General features: G+C 41.0%; 1 protein-coding gene and 1 pseudogene across 1 annotated transcript; both read left to right on the forward strand.

Moving 5' to 3' along the window:
• Window positions 1-215: 215 nt before the first annotated feature.
• On the forward strand, window positions 216-2765 carry LOC117469119 (zona pellucida sperm-binding protein 3-like). Its single transcript, XM_034113498.1, has 10 exons — window positions 216-312; window positions 394-560; window positions 647-750; window positions 1424-1512; window positions 1602-1782; window positions 1862-1967; window positions 2066-2151; window positions 2351-2442; window positions 2511-2577; window positions 2645-2765. The coding sequence occupies exons 1-9, from the start codon at window positions 216-218 to the stop codon at window positions 2573-2575; spliced, it is 987 nt and encodes a 328-aa protein (XP_033969389.1). The 3' UTR covers window positions 2576-2577; window positions 2645-2765.
• Window positions 2766-11960: 9195 nt separating this feature from the next.
• On the forward strand, window positions 11961-14733 carry LOC117469121 (annotated as a pseudogene).
• The last annotated feature ends 1138 nt before the right edge of the window (window positions 14734-15871 follow it).

Here is a 15871-nt window from a genome sequence, read left to right on the forward strand (position 1 = left end):
TCAGGTAGTCATACAGGATAATAAATTGATTAACAAATGGTGATTTTGTGCTGCTGATGAAGCTGAATACAAATGAATTGGGTGTAAGGACTAATGTGATTGGATGCTCCCCATGCTGTAATCAATGTGCTAGCTGCTGCAGCTGGGACTGTTGACAGGCACCAGGTGAAAGACGTTATCTTGATTAATGCCTCTCAGGAACAAGGTATAAGAACATGCACTGTGTCAGTAGCAAGCATTCAGTCATGATGGTTTCATTTTGTCAAGGTGCACTGCTTCTGAGCCTGGCAGCTGCCATGGCGGTATATGCAGGTAAGACTGGAAACAATTAAAGTCATGTTATTATCCTTGACTCAAATAGTTGAGTCTAAACTTAATTTATTTGTGTTGCAGACATGAAAGTGGACTGTGGGCCAGATTTTGTGACGCTGATGTGGACAGAAAGCCGACCCCAGGCCGACACGTCGCTTCTCCGTCTGGGTAGCTGTTTCCCAACCAGCTTCTCAGCAGGAGAGGCCTACTTCTATGTGGATCTCACTGACTGTAACTTTAGGAGACTGGTATGTGTATATATATTTTAAACCTCCAAGCTGTGAGTCTGCTATATTTCCTACAGCTCTCTCAGGGGGATCTTTGTCTCTAACAGGTCACCGGGGATGCACTGGTGTACAGCAATGATCTGACCTACGTTGCTTCTGCAGATTCTTACAATTTGGCCTTCACCCACCCAGTTGTCTGTGCATATGAGAGGTTAGTGTTCATACCAACTACAACATAAGGTGCTAAAGTGTGACACCATATATATATATATATATATATACACATGGTGTCACCCTTTATATGTATATGTGTGTATATATGTGTATATGAATTTCAAGCTGCCACTCTAGCTGTGACATCACGCACTCTAGCCTTAACGAGCTGCGCAATACACACTAATGTTAAAATCTGAAGAAGGCCTCTTTACCAAGGTCTGAACAATGTTTAATATCTCTAAAAGTATGAATCTGATTTAAAAGTTGTTTAATATGAATAATGTCTGAAAGATGTGTAACATTTTAAAGTTGGAATGAGGTTTCTGAGTGAAGATGTGAAGGACCAGTTAGCAGTTGAAGTCGCATGAAGATTTTTCAAGTCTGAAGAGTTTCTCCATTGACTTCCATGTTAAAAATGTGATGAATTATGGGATATATCTCGGGAACTATGAAAGTTATGAATGAGAAAAGTAATATCAATCGATTCCCGACCGAGCTGAACGTTTTGATGTTTGAACGGAGTTTCTGGAATGTGGGAGTAGAGTGCCAAAATAACCCGGCGGAATAAGAATAAAGAATTTGTCCGTAGGAGTAAACAAGCTTGCACTAATAAGTTCAATAGTGTCACTTTGCAGCATTTTCTGTACCTTCTGCTTTATTTTGTGCAGGCCCAAAGACTGGTATGCTGCGATCTATGACCCGGTGTTTAAAACCTACAGTCTAGGAGATCTGCAGTTTAACATTGGTCTCATGAATGGTGGGTAAACAACATGAGAAACTCTCTACTAACGGCAGCTCTCCCTGACTTTTGTAACTTAATGACTCTTCTCCTGTTTACTGCCCCAGACGACTTCTCAGGCCCTGCTGAATCTACACGCTTTCCTCTGGGCTCCATCATCCCCATCATGGCTAGTGTGATGCAGGAGACCCATCAACCCTTGCTGCTGCTTCTTGAGGAATGTGTAGCAGCTACCACACCAGAGCTGTACCCTGAAAGCACCATGTACCCTATAATCTCCAATAAAGGGTACTCTCATAGCAATGAGCATTGATTTAAAAAAAAGTATTTTGGTAGTAATGCTAATACATTTTCTTTAACCCAACAGATGTCTTTTGGAAAGTGTGTCGTCACGATCAAAGTTCGAACCAAGGCAAAAGTCATCGGAGATCCGCCTATCACTTCAGACCTTTACGTTTGCTATGGGAGAAGAGGTAAATTGGCCTTTACATTTTTTTCGGATTCAAGGTTTTATTGTGGAAAATGAGATTAATTTATGCCGTGACGCCTATATTTCCCCTCTACTCAACAGGTCTTTATCCACTGCAAACTTTTGGCTTGGGATCCCAATGGTCTTGACAGCACTAAGAAAGCCTGCCACTTTGTCGAAGGGCATGGGTAAAAATATTACTTCAATATATCAGAATCTGAATTGTAGGTTAATTTGTTTTACATGAGATGACTTATTCAGCTTAAGCCCAGTCTACTGAAGATACAGATGGATCCCATTCATAACTATTCAAACTTTGTGGAGTCTTTATTTGGAAGAGTTGAGATGCATTTTAATGATCTTTTCATCCAATCTTCATGAACTCAGTTGGGAGTTGCTGGACAACTTGGCCCAGAGCAATCTTTGTGACTGCTGTGAATCGAAATGCAAGTCAAGGAGGCAGAGGAGTGTTGCGTCAGGTATGTACACAACTTTTGCTGTATTACACTTGTTTGGTTGACTTGTACTAAAATATATATGTTTGCAGAGAAACATGGAATGGTACAAAAAGCAGTCATTGGGCCATTTACCATCACAGATGTGAATTCCTGAAGGTAAGGGTTTCGTATTGCAATATACATTTATTCTGAACGGCTATATTAAACGTTGTTCTCCCAACAGGAATGGATCCATTTAGCTGACTGGTTTCTTCAATCTGAATTTGGTTTTTATTCTTGGTTCTCTTTGCATTTCAGATTGTATGTGGCCAATAAAAATAAAAAAATGTTTCCGAACCACTTTATTGAAGTTCTCAAATTATTGAGTTTGACTTGCCTTTTGTGTGAAATGGTTTAAAGGGGACCTATCATGCAAAATGCACTTTTGTACGTCTTTTATACATGAATATGTGTTCCAGGGAACTCACCAAGTGTCAGAAAACACAACCCTCTCTATTTTCCTCCATACCCAAATCTCTAAAAAAGGGGCTGCAACGGATCTGATAAAAACGGATCCAGATTTGAACACTTTACTGACGGTGGCGCTACGGCTATTGGGCCAACTCTCCACCTATCAGGGGAATGTGGGGTTGGGCCACAGCCGGCGATTGCCGCTCGAAAGCGCTGGAGACGCTGTAGTACATATGCCAGGCCTGTAAGTGGTGCTGTAGTCTGCCACAAAAGCAGCAAAGAAGACTTGGTTACCATGGTTACCCTTCTGTTTATTCTCCCTCCCCGAGGCAAGCGTTTGCTCCTTCTGCTGCTTTAATTCAATGCAATCCCTCCCCGTCGAGGCAAGCACTGTAATTCTCTCCGGTTAGTCCACCGGCAGATGACAAACACCCACCTCTCCGCCTCTTCCAAGGAACGAGGGGACCGTGCGGCAGAGTTTCAGTTTATTTTGCCGGTCAAGATGTCCGTTAAAGTTTAAATCTTCCGGACAAAATTAGAAAAGTGCCTGTCAAAGGTCTTATTTATTGAGCTTTAAAACAAATGAATAACGACTCTATATAATAAAACACGGAGGATGGAGATCTATTTTTCTCCCCCTCTTCTGACAGCCCAGCAGCTGATCAGAGCACATCTCACCTCTCCTGCAGGGGGGCGTGGTCAGCAGAATCAGACCCGTAGACAGCAAACAGCACGGAGCGAAATGAGGCATGGCTAATATCCATGATCTTTTTGGTATTTCGAAAAACAGAAACTTATAAATATGTCTTATATAGGTATGGCCCTACAATATATCATTTAAATATAGCATGATAGGTTTACTTTAAACTAAGCTGTATTACTGAATCTTGATGACCTCGTCATATTTCTGGGAATATTTCCAGGTCTATTCAATGTCATGAACTTTTTTCTTATGTGTCAATTTCCCAGAAATATTGATCACCCTAAATCTTTGAAAGCAATATGATAAAATATCCAGAGAGCTAAAGTTAATTTAAAGTGGACCTATCATGCTATATTTGAAAAATATAGTACCTATATAAGGCATATTTATACTTTTTTTTTTTTTTTTTAAATACCAAACAGATCATGCATTTTAGCCATGCCTCATTTTGCTCAATTTGACATTTTTTAGATCTGTTTTAGCAAGGGTTGATTCTGTGAGCAACAGCACCATCTAGAGGCCTGGCATATGTACTACAGCATCTCCAGCGCTTTCGAACGGCAATGCCGTGGTTGTCTCCTGATTGGTGGAGTTGGCCCAATAGCCGTAGCGCCACTGTCCTGACGTCAGGAAAGTGTTCAAATCTGGATCAGTTTTTATCAGATCCGTTGCAGCCCCTTTTTTTAGAGATTTGGGTATGGAGGAAAATAGAGAGGGTTGTGTTTTCTGACACTTGGTGAGTTCCCTGGAACACCGGGGACACATATTCATGTATAAAAGACGTACAAAAGTGCATTTTGCATGATAGGTCCCCTTTAATTAATCCAATGTCAGACCTTTTTAACCTCTTAAGCACGGCGGTCCCCCCATTGGACCCCTCCCACCGTTTTGTTTTTGAGATAATGTCTCAGGGCTTCTTAACATTTATGAAACTATTCATGTGTAGCACCAGATTAACGGGAAGAATCTCAGCTAACTGAAGATATGAACCATTTTTACCAAAACAAAACACAAGTCTCATAAGAAGCGTCTAAATGACCCCTGAGCGAAAAAAATTCTAACGCACTGCGGCACACAATTCAAGATAAAAATACCCTTATTACTTATCGTAGCTGCACATACAATATAGCCGACTAAAGCTGAGACTCCACTGATTATTTAGGTATAGTATCATCACTGAGCGATCCGAACTTGCGACAGGGGAAGCAAACACAGACATCACAACACGTACCTTTACGGAGCTTTTACGGCAGATCGTCTCACCGTAGCTGTCAATTAGGTCAAAAGACGTGTTCAATGGCATTAAAACGAAAAGAAAAAAATGTTACAACTGTTGATCCATCGGTTGATAATGTACCTGTGCCTTTGGAAAAATTATTTATAATCCATAATTCCATTTTTTATGCAAAGATCGGAAGAGCGGAAAAGTTAGCTGCTAATGGTAGCCATGGAGTGTATGCAGCTTCCGGTTTTGGTAACGCGTCACTCTCACTCCTTATTTGTTAACGTTTTGGTGTGTATATAACTTTCCCTCGATTCCATTGGCTCTAGCGGTTATAAAGAGATTTCATTCATCAAAATCGAGCAAAGGGGGGCCAGAGATAGGTCAAATCCACCCAAATGACCCCAGAAGTGGGGTTTTTTGGCTAAATCTCTCTAAAAAGGTCAAATTTCACTTGTTTTGCATCAATCTTGATACAGGGTACTTATTATATGTTGTACTTTGGATTCCTAAAGCTTTTAGTCTACTAACCCATCATCCAAGGGTAGTTTTCACTATAAGTAAAAAATAATTTTTGGACGGACACTATAATTTACAGTTTTTTACTATGTAAAATCTGAATTGTCTTTAAAATAAAAAACATCTATATTGATTCTGACTTTTCTACATCCAACTCACAGGTTTATCATTACTTTGAGAATAAAGATTATTAATTTAACCCTTTTAGAAGGGAAGATATGGTCATTTGTTCGGGGAATGTCATTTTCGAGCCTGAGACCTGAAAAACAGGCTCAGGGCTTAAGAGGTGAAAGTTTCAATGTTTTTCTTTCATTATAATTTGAGTTAAAGGTTGAAGAGATAACATGTATTGTTTTCTTTTTCACTGACACAGATATAGATATAATAAAAAAGACTATCTGTCCAAGCTCAGCTTTGGTAAGGGAGATACGAGACAGGCAGAGAGAAAGAGATGGAAGTCAGAGAGGAACTGCAGGGACAGCCTTCTGAGCCCGGGGTTGCATTGACTTTCTGTTCAACACAAACTATGTAGGCTTAATAACCCCATATATCTATCTGCTAAGTGACATGAACTAAATTACTGAATTGTTTTGAATACACTGGCAGGAGCGACAAAGGAGGAGCATACAGTTAATGAGTGATGAGTTGAGGACAGAGAGAGTAATGAACAGAAAGAAGACGGAGAGATTACTTTTCAAATGTTTTGTGAGCATGTTAGCCTCTTCTTCATGTCCAGATTATAATGTGGATCATTATTGGTAGCAATCAACTGACTCTCATGCATTACACTTTCAAATATCATTTATGCTGCAGCCCACTGACATGGTTTGAAATCAATATATTATCCAATTTGCGGCCCCACACAGGACTTAACAGATATCTAGCCACTAGCATGTTTTGGACCTCGGTATTTACGACATCCTGGATACGGGCCTGCACACAGACACCAGGAGTTTCACCGCCCTGATAACGTTTTATCAGGGCGGTGAAAATAACGTTTTTCCAGCAGAAACAGAAAGCTCTATAATAATGAGAACATAACTCAGTATTGAGGATAATTGCCAGCTGATGCCGTCTGCACATCACAGATGGAAAGCACCCTGAAGAGAATAGCTTCTGGGAAGCTGGGTACCATATCCGCCATCATGGTAGAGTTCACCTACAATATTCTGCTTGAAAAGGACTTTGCGTGCGATTGCGAACCACAACACTCAGGCTGCGACTCGTTCATTGTTCTGCCAGTCTTAAAGCTCCCATGTCATGCTTTTCCGGTTATTACCCGTCCCCTTGTGTGTTATGAAGGTTTTTATGCATGTAAACGGTGTGCAGAGTCAAAACCCTCAAAGTACACCCTGTAGCGAGTAAAACTCTAACACAGAAAATACCTCCCCAAAACGCCTCGTTGGAGATACGTCACTGCCCATTTGATTCTTCCGGGTACCGCATGATGTCATGCGGTACCCGGAACGAAATGGACCAATCCCGAAGAGCTATGGCCACACCAGCAGCGGCGTGTTCCTCCTCCAGAGGTTCGAAGAACCGGCATTTCACAGACGAAAGCTTCCAAAACATTGCCCAGTTTGAGGCCGGATATGCACAGCTTGTTTGGACCATTTGGAGCAGGGGAAGATCTGGGTATGCAACCTGTAAGTTTGCATTGTTATTTGTGTATTTATCAAACAAGACTGTTTAAATGTGTAAACTGTGTTGGACTGCTAAGCCATTGACACAGTGCTAACTGTGCTAACTAAGTTGCTAGAGTTTCCATATATCAACTCTAATATCAGCAGATGGCCTTGCATACATGTATCTCATAGCAGGAGAATGTCTGCATTCACACACAAAATACCTATTGACAGTATACTGCGGGTGATTTGCCGGTCAGTCGCGAAACGTAATTACATTATAGCTGGCGTAGCGATCTAACACACGGAGCTAGAGCTAGTTTTGGTCAGAAAAACATTTTTGTGATGCTACGTTGCTAGCGTTTAAATATATCAACTACAATGTCAGCAGATGGCCTTACAAAGCTAGGTTAGCATATTAGCAGGCAAGCTGTTCATTACACAACTACTACTAACGAATCTAAAACAACTAAGTTTCTCTAATATTTTGTGTTTTGCATTTGATTTCGTCCAGCCAGATCCTGGCGGACAATCCATGACGGGGAAGGGATTCTACTACTACTGAGACCTCGTGCTAAAAGGCACCGCACCGCACCGGCTGTGCGCAGGCAAGAGGAGGAGGAATGGATGATATACCGTGTGTATATATATGTATATTTATGTTCATTTTGTACATTTCTAAAAATAAAGTTTAATGGAAATACTTAGTAGGCCTATCCTTTCTTCCCTGAATTCATATATAGCAAACCATGATTTGATTTCTCATCAAACAGTAGTAGTTTATAACGGGTAAAAATAACTTACTCTTTGTTATGAGAGTAGCTCGTAGGCCACAACGGAAAGACAAGGAGACATACACGAGTTTACAAAACCACGGCACATTTATTGTGGTAAATGCAGAGACAGGTGGTTGAGAGGATCGCAGAGTTAGTCTTCCTGCAGCCGCTTTGGAGAGAGACTGGGGCCGTAGTGTCCGGAGGTGTCCGTGATCGTGCTGATTAGCCTCTTCAGCTCCACCCCATCGTAAGACAAAGGCCCTGGGGCCGTCACACTCTTCTATAACAACAGTTAAAAATATATATGTATATAAAATATACCGCTGTACCGACGCCATGATAAGACTGATGTTACGCTGAGAGCAGCCGGGAAAAGCACTGACATGGGCGCAGCCTATCTGGTGGTTGACTAATCAGAACGAGTGGCCGAGCTGACCAATCGGAGCACACTAGGCTCACAGGGAGGGGGGGGGCAAGAGCTCCAACGAGTCGTTTAGTGGAGAAAGTGAATACTGCTGAATACACATGCTTGACAGAGATGCTGTATGCGAAACCAATGTGAGTTTGGAAAATTGCACAGTATAAATCTATTTTAGTATACCTCAACAATGTAATTATGATCAGTGGAAATGGCCATGACATGGGCCCTTTAATAATGACTTTCTTCACACTGTGGACAAACAGTTATTTTCAAAGTGCCTGTAGAAACTGGTGCTCATGCACTAAATGCCACGAAGTTCCTTGGTGTTTTTATTTCCTTCACATTCTCAAGGCTTTTTTAGTTGGTCTGCTGTGGGTTGCTTTTGTGCTCCTCGATGGAGACTGGTATGTTTGCTGTAAGAATGAGGGCTCTAAACAACAGGTAGAGTTAGCCTCAACCCGGTATCACGGCAAGACGTGAACATGTGACGACCTACCATGCTGGGAGATGTGAATATGTCACGGTTTCGTCCCTTCAAACGTGACAGTTACACGGTATTGTTAACATGGCCCAACCAGTGGAGAAATACCCGTAAGTGCCAAGCAAATGGTCTACCGCGCCTATTGGTCGGTTTTTATTGTCAAAATTAGATGTTTTTCATTTATTTTTTAATCGTCACACTCTATTTTGCCGATTTTCTTTGTTGCCCTAGCTGGTCGACACCTCTTTTAGCAGAAACAAAGGCTAAAAAAAAATATTAAGAGTACATACAAAATAGGGGGAAAGTAGAAGGTCAATGATAGAAATATAGAATATAAAAAATCAAGAAGATACTGTAAGTGATCTCTACAATAAAACAGTTTAGTGCTGGATGTACAAAGATATTAAAGGTAGGGTAGGTAAGTTTGAGAAACCGGCTCGAGATACACTTTTTGTTATATTCCATGGAATGCTCTTAACATCCCGATAGCAATGAATATCTTAAGTGCTTTGACAAAAAATCCATAAAAAAATGTTAATCTGTGGAAGCCGTGGTACTGTAAAAAGCACGACCAATCATTTTAGCCGGCCCGGCTAAAATAACTGGATGGCCTACCTGCCTGTCAGCCTTCCATCTGCGCACAAACTTATCTCGTGCCCTCATTGGTCATGTGCGCGTTCGTGTGTGTTGGAGGAGGGGCTCTGTAAGGAAGTGGCAGATTTTTTCCAGCTGTGTATTTTCAAATTCTAGCGATCTCGAGCTGGTTTCTCCAAAATTACCGACCCCACCTTTAATGCTGCCCATTATGGATACAAGCGATTTTCACCCATTTAGTACTTAGCCTACATGTTTTACATTTGTACACACCAATTTGTTTCCTATCGCCTAAACCTCCAGGGCTGTACACAGTTTAATAATGTCAACTTCTAATTTTGGGAAAAACGAAAACGTCTGCCGTGGTTTCGTTCCATTTCAAAGAGCTTGACGCTCGGCGTAACCTTGGCGCACTGCCACACCGTCACTTTACAGCCCCGCCCACTTTTGGGGAAACCAACGCTGTCATTTGAACGGCGATCAAGCCTGGAGCCACCATGGATGTATAATAAGAACTGGATACAGCGTGGGAGGCGGGGCCTCATTCATTCCTATGAGAGTTGCTCATTCGCGCATGATGATAAAATGGCCCAACTTTTGAGAGAGCGAAACGTCACAGATTACCCGGCATGCCTGAGAAGTACCCGTATGTGCGCTCATAGCGCATGCGCAACTTTAACCATGCCCCCCAAAATGCTCGTTCACATCAAGCACGTCAATTTGCGTACACGTAACAGCACCGCACGTTCATGACAGCATGGTAATGTTTGTTATGATAGATTTGATATTAACGAGGCGGCAGTTAGCAGCTAGCGGTTAGCTAGTAATTATGCTAATTTACACATCAATCGTTATGTACTTTTATATTACGCTGTAACAGGATCTAGTGATATCCAAGCAACAGAGCTTCATTTAGCATGAAAGAATTATTGCACTGTATATATATATATATATATATATATATATATATTATATATATTAGGGCTGTCAGTCGATTAAAATATTTAATCGCGATTAATCGCATGATTGTCCATAGTTAATCGCGATTAATCGCAAATTAATCGCACATTTTTTATCTGTTCTAAATGTACCTTAGAGGGATATCTTTCAAGTTTTTAATACTCTTATCAACATATGAGTGGACAAATATGCTTTATATGTTTGTTTATTATCATTTGAACAATGACAAATATTCTCATGAATATTAAACACAACAACCTCTGAACATTACAAATATTCACCTCAATTCAACCTGGAACCTCTCTCATACAATAATACTGTGTGTGTGTGTGTGTGTGTGTGTGTGTGTGTGTGTGTGTGTGTGTGTGTGTGTGTGTGTGTGTGTGTGTGTGTGTGTGTGTGTGTGTGTGTGTGTGTGTGTGTGTGTGTGTGTGTGTGTGTGTGTGTGTGTAGAGACACTGTGATGGATCGTTGGAGCTATGTGCAGCTCAAGGCATATATGCTCGAATGGGAGCTGCCTGGACGCTGCAATCATGTAGCGCGCACTATCCGTGCTGAGTGTGCTGACTTTTTGTACAATGTCCCACTGTCTGGCTACCTGCATAAAGTCAAGTGCTCGGCGCAGTTGTCGGCGAAATGTCATTGAAACAGCTCCTTATATCCGTCAGCGCAGCTAGCTAGCACCAGATGCTAACAACAACAACACGTAAGGTGTGCCTCGCTCGCGCGAGTCGCGCCACACATACACACTCCTTCCCGGTCCTCCCGATGGCCAGTCCGGGCCTGCCAGTGAGCGTGGTAGTGTGGTCTGCCACAAGCGGGTGGCAGGAGCGGGGCTGTCAGCATCAGCTTGTCGATGGTATTTTACACTCGATGCGCTCTGAAACTACGGCGGCCGAGGACAAAAAATACACATGCGTTAATCGCGTTAAAATAATTAGTGGCGTTAATTTTTTATTTTTTTATTTTTTGCGTTAACGCGTTATTAACGCGTTAACTTGACAGCCCTAATATATATATATATATACAGTGCAATAAGCCTCGCCTACTGATTTTAATTTAACCATATATCGAGCCCGATTCTCGATTTCAAATGTGTGCTCTAAAATGATATTTATAAATTACTATTATCATTATTATAAGCAAGACAATAAATGGCAAAGATATGTAGAGAATAAACATATTTAAGATATGTTCATAACAAACGTAACGTGGGAGAAAATACGTTTCTAGCTAAACGTAATTGAGAATGCAGTTTAGTTCTGTGGGAACGTAATTTTTAGGAGACAGGGTTGGCGTAGTGGCTGCCACACATTCCTCCATGAGCAGCAGCAATGGCTGATGGGACTTCTGCTCCACTGTTGCCAGGGACGTGCACAGACATTTTGGGGGACGGGAGCTCAAGTGAGAAAAAGGGCACTTCCCATAATCAATTATAAAAAAATGTTTTAAAACAAAAAGTTAAATGTAATTGCACATCTCTGACTTACTAACGTAGGTATATTGACTTGGAAGCTTGTTATCGTTGGGCTGATTTGAGAAAATTGCCTTTAAGTAGTTTAATCTGAATTGTTGTATTGTTTTATAAATAGTGTTGTATGTAAAATAATCAGGTAATTGTTGAAAAATAAATTCAGTAGAATACAAAAAAAAAGAAGCAATTGGGCAGATAAATAAAAATGTACTTGAATAAGTGCACTAGAAATTATCCAAATGAAAACTCTACAATGAAATTGCAAGTATGTGAAATGGCATCCCAGTATAAGTAGACAGATGCTGCCCTGCTCTCACACAGGTGTTGCTCGTTCAGCTAATTTGGCAGGGAGTCTACAAATTGTGCCACTTCCTGTGTGATCCAGATCATTCAGTCATGGGGACTCAACTCTACCTAGGTGTGATAGTCGTGACTCTTTTTGCAACGACTGTTGCCAATGCAGGTATGCTTAGCACATGTATGTAAACATCTGCTTTTGTTGGGGAATGTAGGGAAATATATAATGATTTTTTTTGCAGAAATCAAAGTACAGTGTGAAAAAGACTCCATAAGCATCACATGGACGATCCCCTCGAGGCTGCGGCAATATGCAGCTCGTCTCTTCCTCGGAAACTGCAAGCCATCTAGGTTTAATGTTCTGCCCAGCGGAGAGGGGAAAGCTGAGTTTAACTACAAACTAGCTGACTGCAATTTTAAAAGACTGGTAATGTAACTGCCATGTTTCACCAAAATATCTCTCAGCCTTTTCAATGTCATAATGAGCTTCTTTTTATTCTTCAGGTGAAAGGGAAAAATCTCCTCTACAAAAATGAGCTGACTTTCAGGCCCAGACCAAAGTCGAGTCCTGCAGCTTATGTGTATCCCATTGAGTGTGTTTATCCAAGGTAGGAGTTGCTTTCTTATTTAAATTCAAGTTTAAAGCTGATATATGGGATAAATGTTGTTAATATATTTCAGACCTAAGGAGTGGTCTCCTCCTTTCCTGAACCCGGGGTCAGGTGTTGCCGAAGGCCGAGGAGGGCTGAAGTTCCACATGCTGCTCCTAAATGGTGAGGGCTCATGCTCCCAAAGGCAAAACACTCAAAAAATGCACACTAAGCCGTTTTTACTTTTCCCCTTTTCAGAAAAAATAACAGGGGTAGCGGAGACAAATGTCATCCCCCTGGGCTCCTTCATGCCAATATGGGCAACAGTGGAGCAGAAGTCCCATCAGCCATTGCTGCTGCTCATGGAGGAATGTGTGGCAGCCACTACGCCTGAGCTGCAGGCTAACAGCAATGTGTACCCCATCATTACAAATAAGGGGTGAGATCCAGTCTCTGATTTCTTTCATTGTTTTCTGGAGTTTAGTCCTTATCGCTTATCTGAATTTCTTCAGGTGTCTCCTGGACAGTGTGAAGGGGGAAACTCCAGGTTTCTCCCTCGGTACCACTCGTCTGCAATCATCCTCTACCTGCAGTCCTTCAAGTTTGGTCTCGGCGACGAGGTGAGGGGGTAAATGTAAAGTGCTCTAAAGAATATTTGGTTCCTAGCAAACATGTATGTTTCATGTGCTCCTCAGGTGTACATTCACTGCAAACTGCTCGCATGGGATCCTGAAGTTCTAAGTGAGAGCAAGAAAGCTTGCCACTATGTAAAGGGAAATGAGTGGTAAGGGAAGAGTTTGACATGTTGGAAGTATGTGAAAATGTTCTTGCCAGCAGTTTAATATGATGAATGCAACTGATGCCATGTGCAACAAGTATGCACCATTAGCCAAGGATGCTAGCTTTTTTTAGCACAACATATCCAACTTGAAGTACATCAATGCATGTACTTTGATCAGTTTTGTGCTTTTATATATCTATAAAAAATGATCTCCTGCTAACTAAAAGTATAGACAACAATTGTGACTAATGATAATTGTAAAATATTTGAGAATAACAATATATTTGTTTTAAAAGGAGGGGCACTCAAATGATTAGCCAACCTAATGAGATTTATAAAATAAAAAAAGCCCTGAGCCTTTGTAAAATGTTAACCTTTTTCTGCACTGTAGATGGAAATATATATTTTGGTCATTAACTTGATATTTATAATTTTACCAGTTTTAGTTTTTTATAGAAACATCATACCATCATTATGAAATTATTGTTGGTTTTTTCCACCTCAGAATCCAACGGCTTCAGGCACATTTCTGTGTTGGGACCCCTGATCATAATTGATCCATCGCAACAAAATGCCCACAATGCATCAGATGTTTCCATTGCTGACCAAGGTTAATGAGTATTTATTTATTTATGGTATTTGTCTTGAAGTTTTTTTTAAAACTTGCCAAACTTGACCCACTTTACCATGCTGCACTGCGTTATATATCAAATGCACCCTATAGGACTCATCATTGCACACTGTATAGCCTAACTGGATGGTCCTCACTTACTATGCGTAGGATGCAGCACTGGTTTTTATTAATGTATAAAGCCATTTTAGGTAAGCTTCCACTCTACATATGTGTCAGATTTGCCCCAGTTTGTGACTCTTACAACCTCAGATCCAGTGCCTGGATACGGTTCCAGGTACCTACTGTGCGGACTGAGGCTGGAAAAAGGAGTCTTTCTTATTATGGTCCTTGGACTTGGAATGACCTTCAATCACGCCTTAAACTGAGGGCACTTGTCTCTATATCATGTTTTAAATTGAAGTTGTCTGAAGTCCTCACCACCAGCTGCTCTTGCAGTAACAAGTAGTGTACTTTTTTATTGTCCTAATGTGCACGATGTAGTGACTGCTTTTTCGTCTTTTGTTTTCTTTGTTATGTTCTCTGTATTTTATATGTTTGTGTTATGTGTAACGTTGCTGCCTTCTTGGCCAGGTCAGCATTGAAAATGAGATTTTATCTGGTTAAATAAAGGTTAAATAAAATAAAAAATAAGACTAACGTTGCTAAACATTTTCTCAACAGGAAGTCCAGTCTAAGATTGGGGAGACTGAACAGAGGGCCCAGGTGGACGACATCCATATGCAGATTAAAGTTGTCGATAATCTCTGTATAAATAAAACTGTTAACTCCTGTGGAGTATAAAACGAGTATCTTTACTTCATATGAAGGTCCTACTGTCCTATCAGTAGAATTTTACTAATTATGTGTGACTTTTGTCATTGAAAGATACTGTCAATTATAATGTAACCTTTAATGGCCATGTGAGTTGGAGTATAGTCCCTGAATCTTTCTTTCACTTTCCATTTTACATTGAGCCTCATTTGAAAAGACAATTCTGATCTGAATTTATTTTCTGGGCACTAATGCCTGCAGTTGAATGTAGCAGTTTACTTTCTGGCCATGAATATAAAATCAATAGGGATGGCCTGCATGGCACGTGTTTATGCAGTTAAAAGAGGACATCATAGCAACACTAATATTCAGGTGTGTGAGTGTGGATATTTTCTCACACTGTATACAACTTGAATGAACTGAAAAAGTTACCTTTTTCCCTTACCTTAAGTTTCCATTAGGTCAAAGATATACAAATAACACATTTGAATAGGGCCGGACATCTGATAAAGGAATACTACCTTCCCCCAAATGATCATTTGTTTAGAAATGACTCGCCTTTTAATTCTCAATGAAAACTATTTCTTTCATGACTTGAAGTTGGAGTATGACAGGGGAGGCAGAGCCTCCCCTGTCATACTCCAATGTAACGGAAAAACAACTAAAGAAAAACGAAATAATAAAATGTCTCCACTGATCTGTGTTGTAAGTGTGATTTATGTATGATTCTAATCGCTTTTTATAGTCAAAATCAGCAAATTTGCCGAGCTCCGCTACGGGAGCGATGACAAGTGAGGCAGGGGCGTGCTCTGCCTCTCGTAAGCCCACAGTAACTTGCTGGAGCGCGGGCACTAATGTAGCGCGGGCACTTATTTTGTGAGCGCACTCAAGCCATTTACTGTGGGCTGAGGTGAGGCACAGATGAGATCTGCCTCACCTCAGAATGCGTCACCCCACAGAAACTGGCTGGAAAGCGGACCCTAAGCGCATGCCTGTTCCCATCTCACTGTAGGTCACCAATGTAATGTATGTAGATCCCTTTATTACATTTATCCTCGCCATCCATTGTCTCTAAATAACTTATTTCACGTATATATGATATTTAGGCTCGCTGGTCTCAACGGCAATGAAAATGCACCAGGGGAGGCAGCCATAACCTCTGCCGCACTGAAG

Source organism: Trematomus bernacchii, unplaced genomic scaffold (assembly GCF_902827165.1).
Source record: "Trematomus bernacchii unplaced genomic scaffold, fTreBer1.1, whole genome shotgun sequence".
Taxonomy (NCBI): domain Eukaryota; kingdom Metazoa; phylum Chordata; class Actinopteri; order Perciformes; family Nototheniidae; genus Trematomus; species Trematomus bernacchii.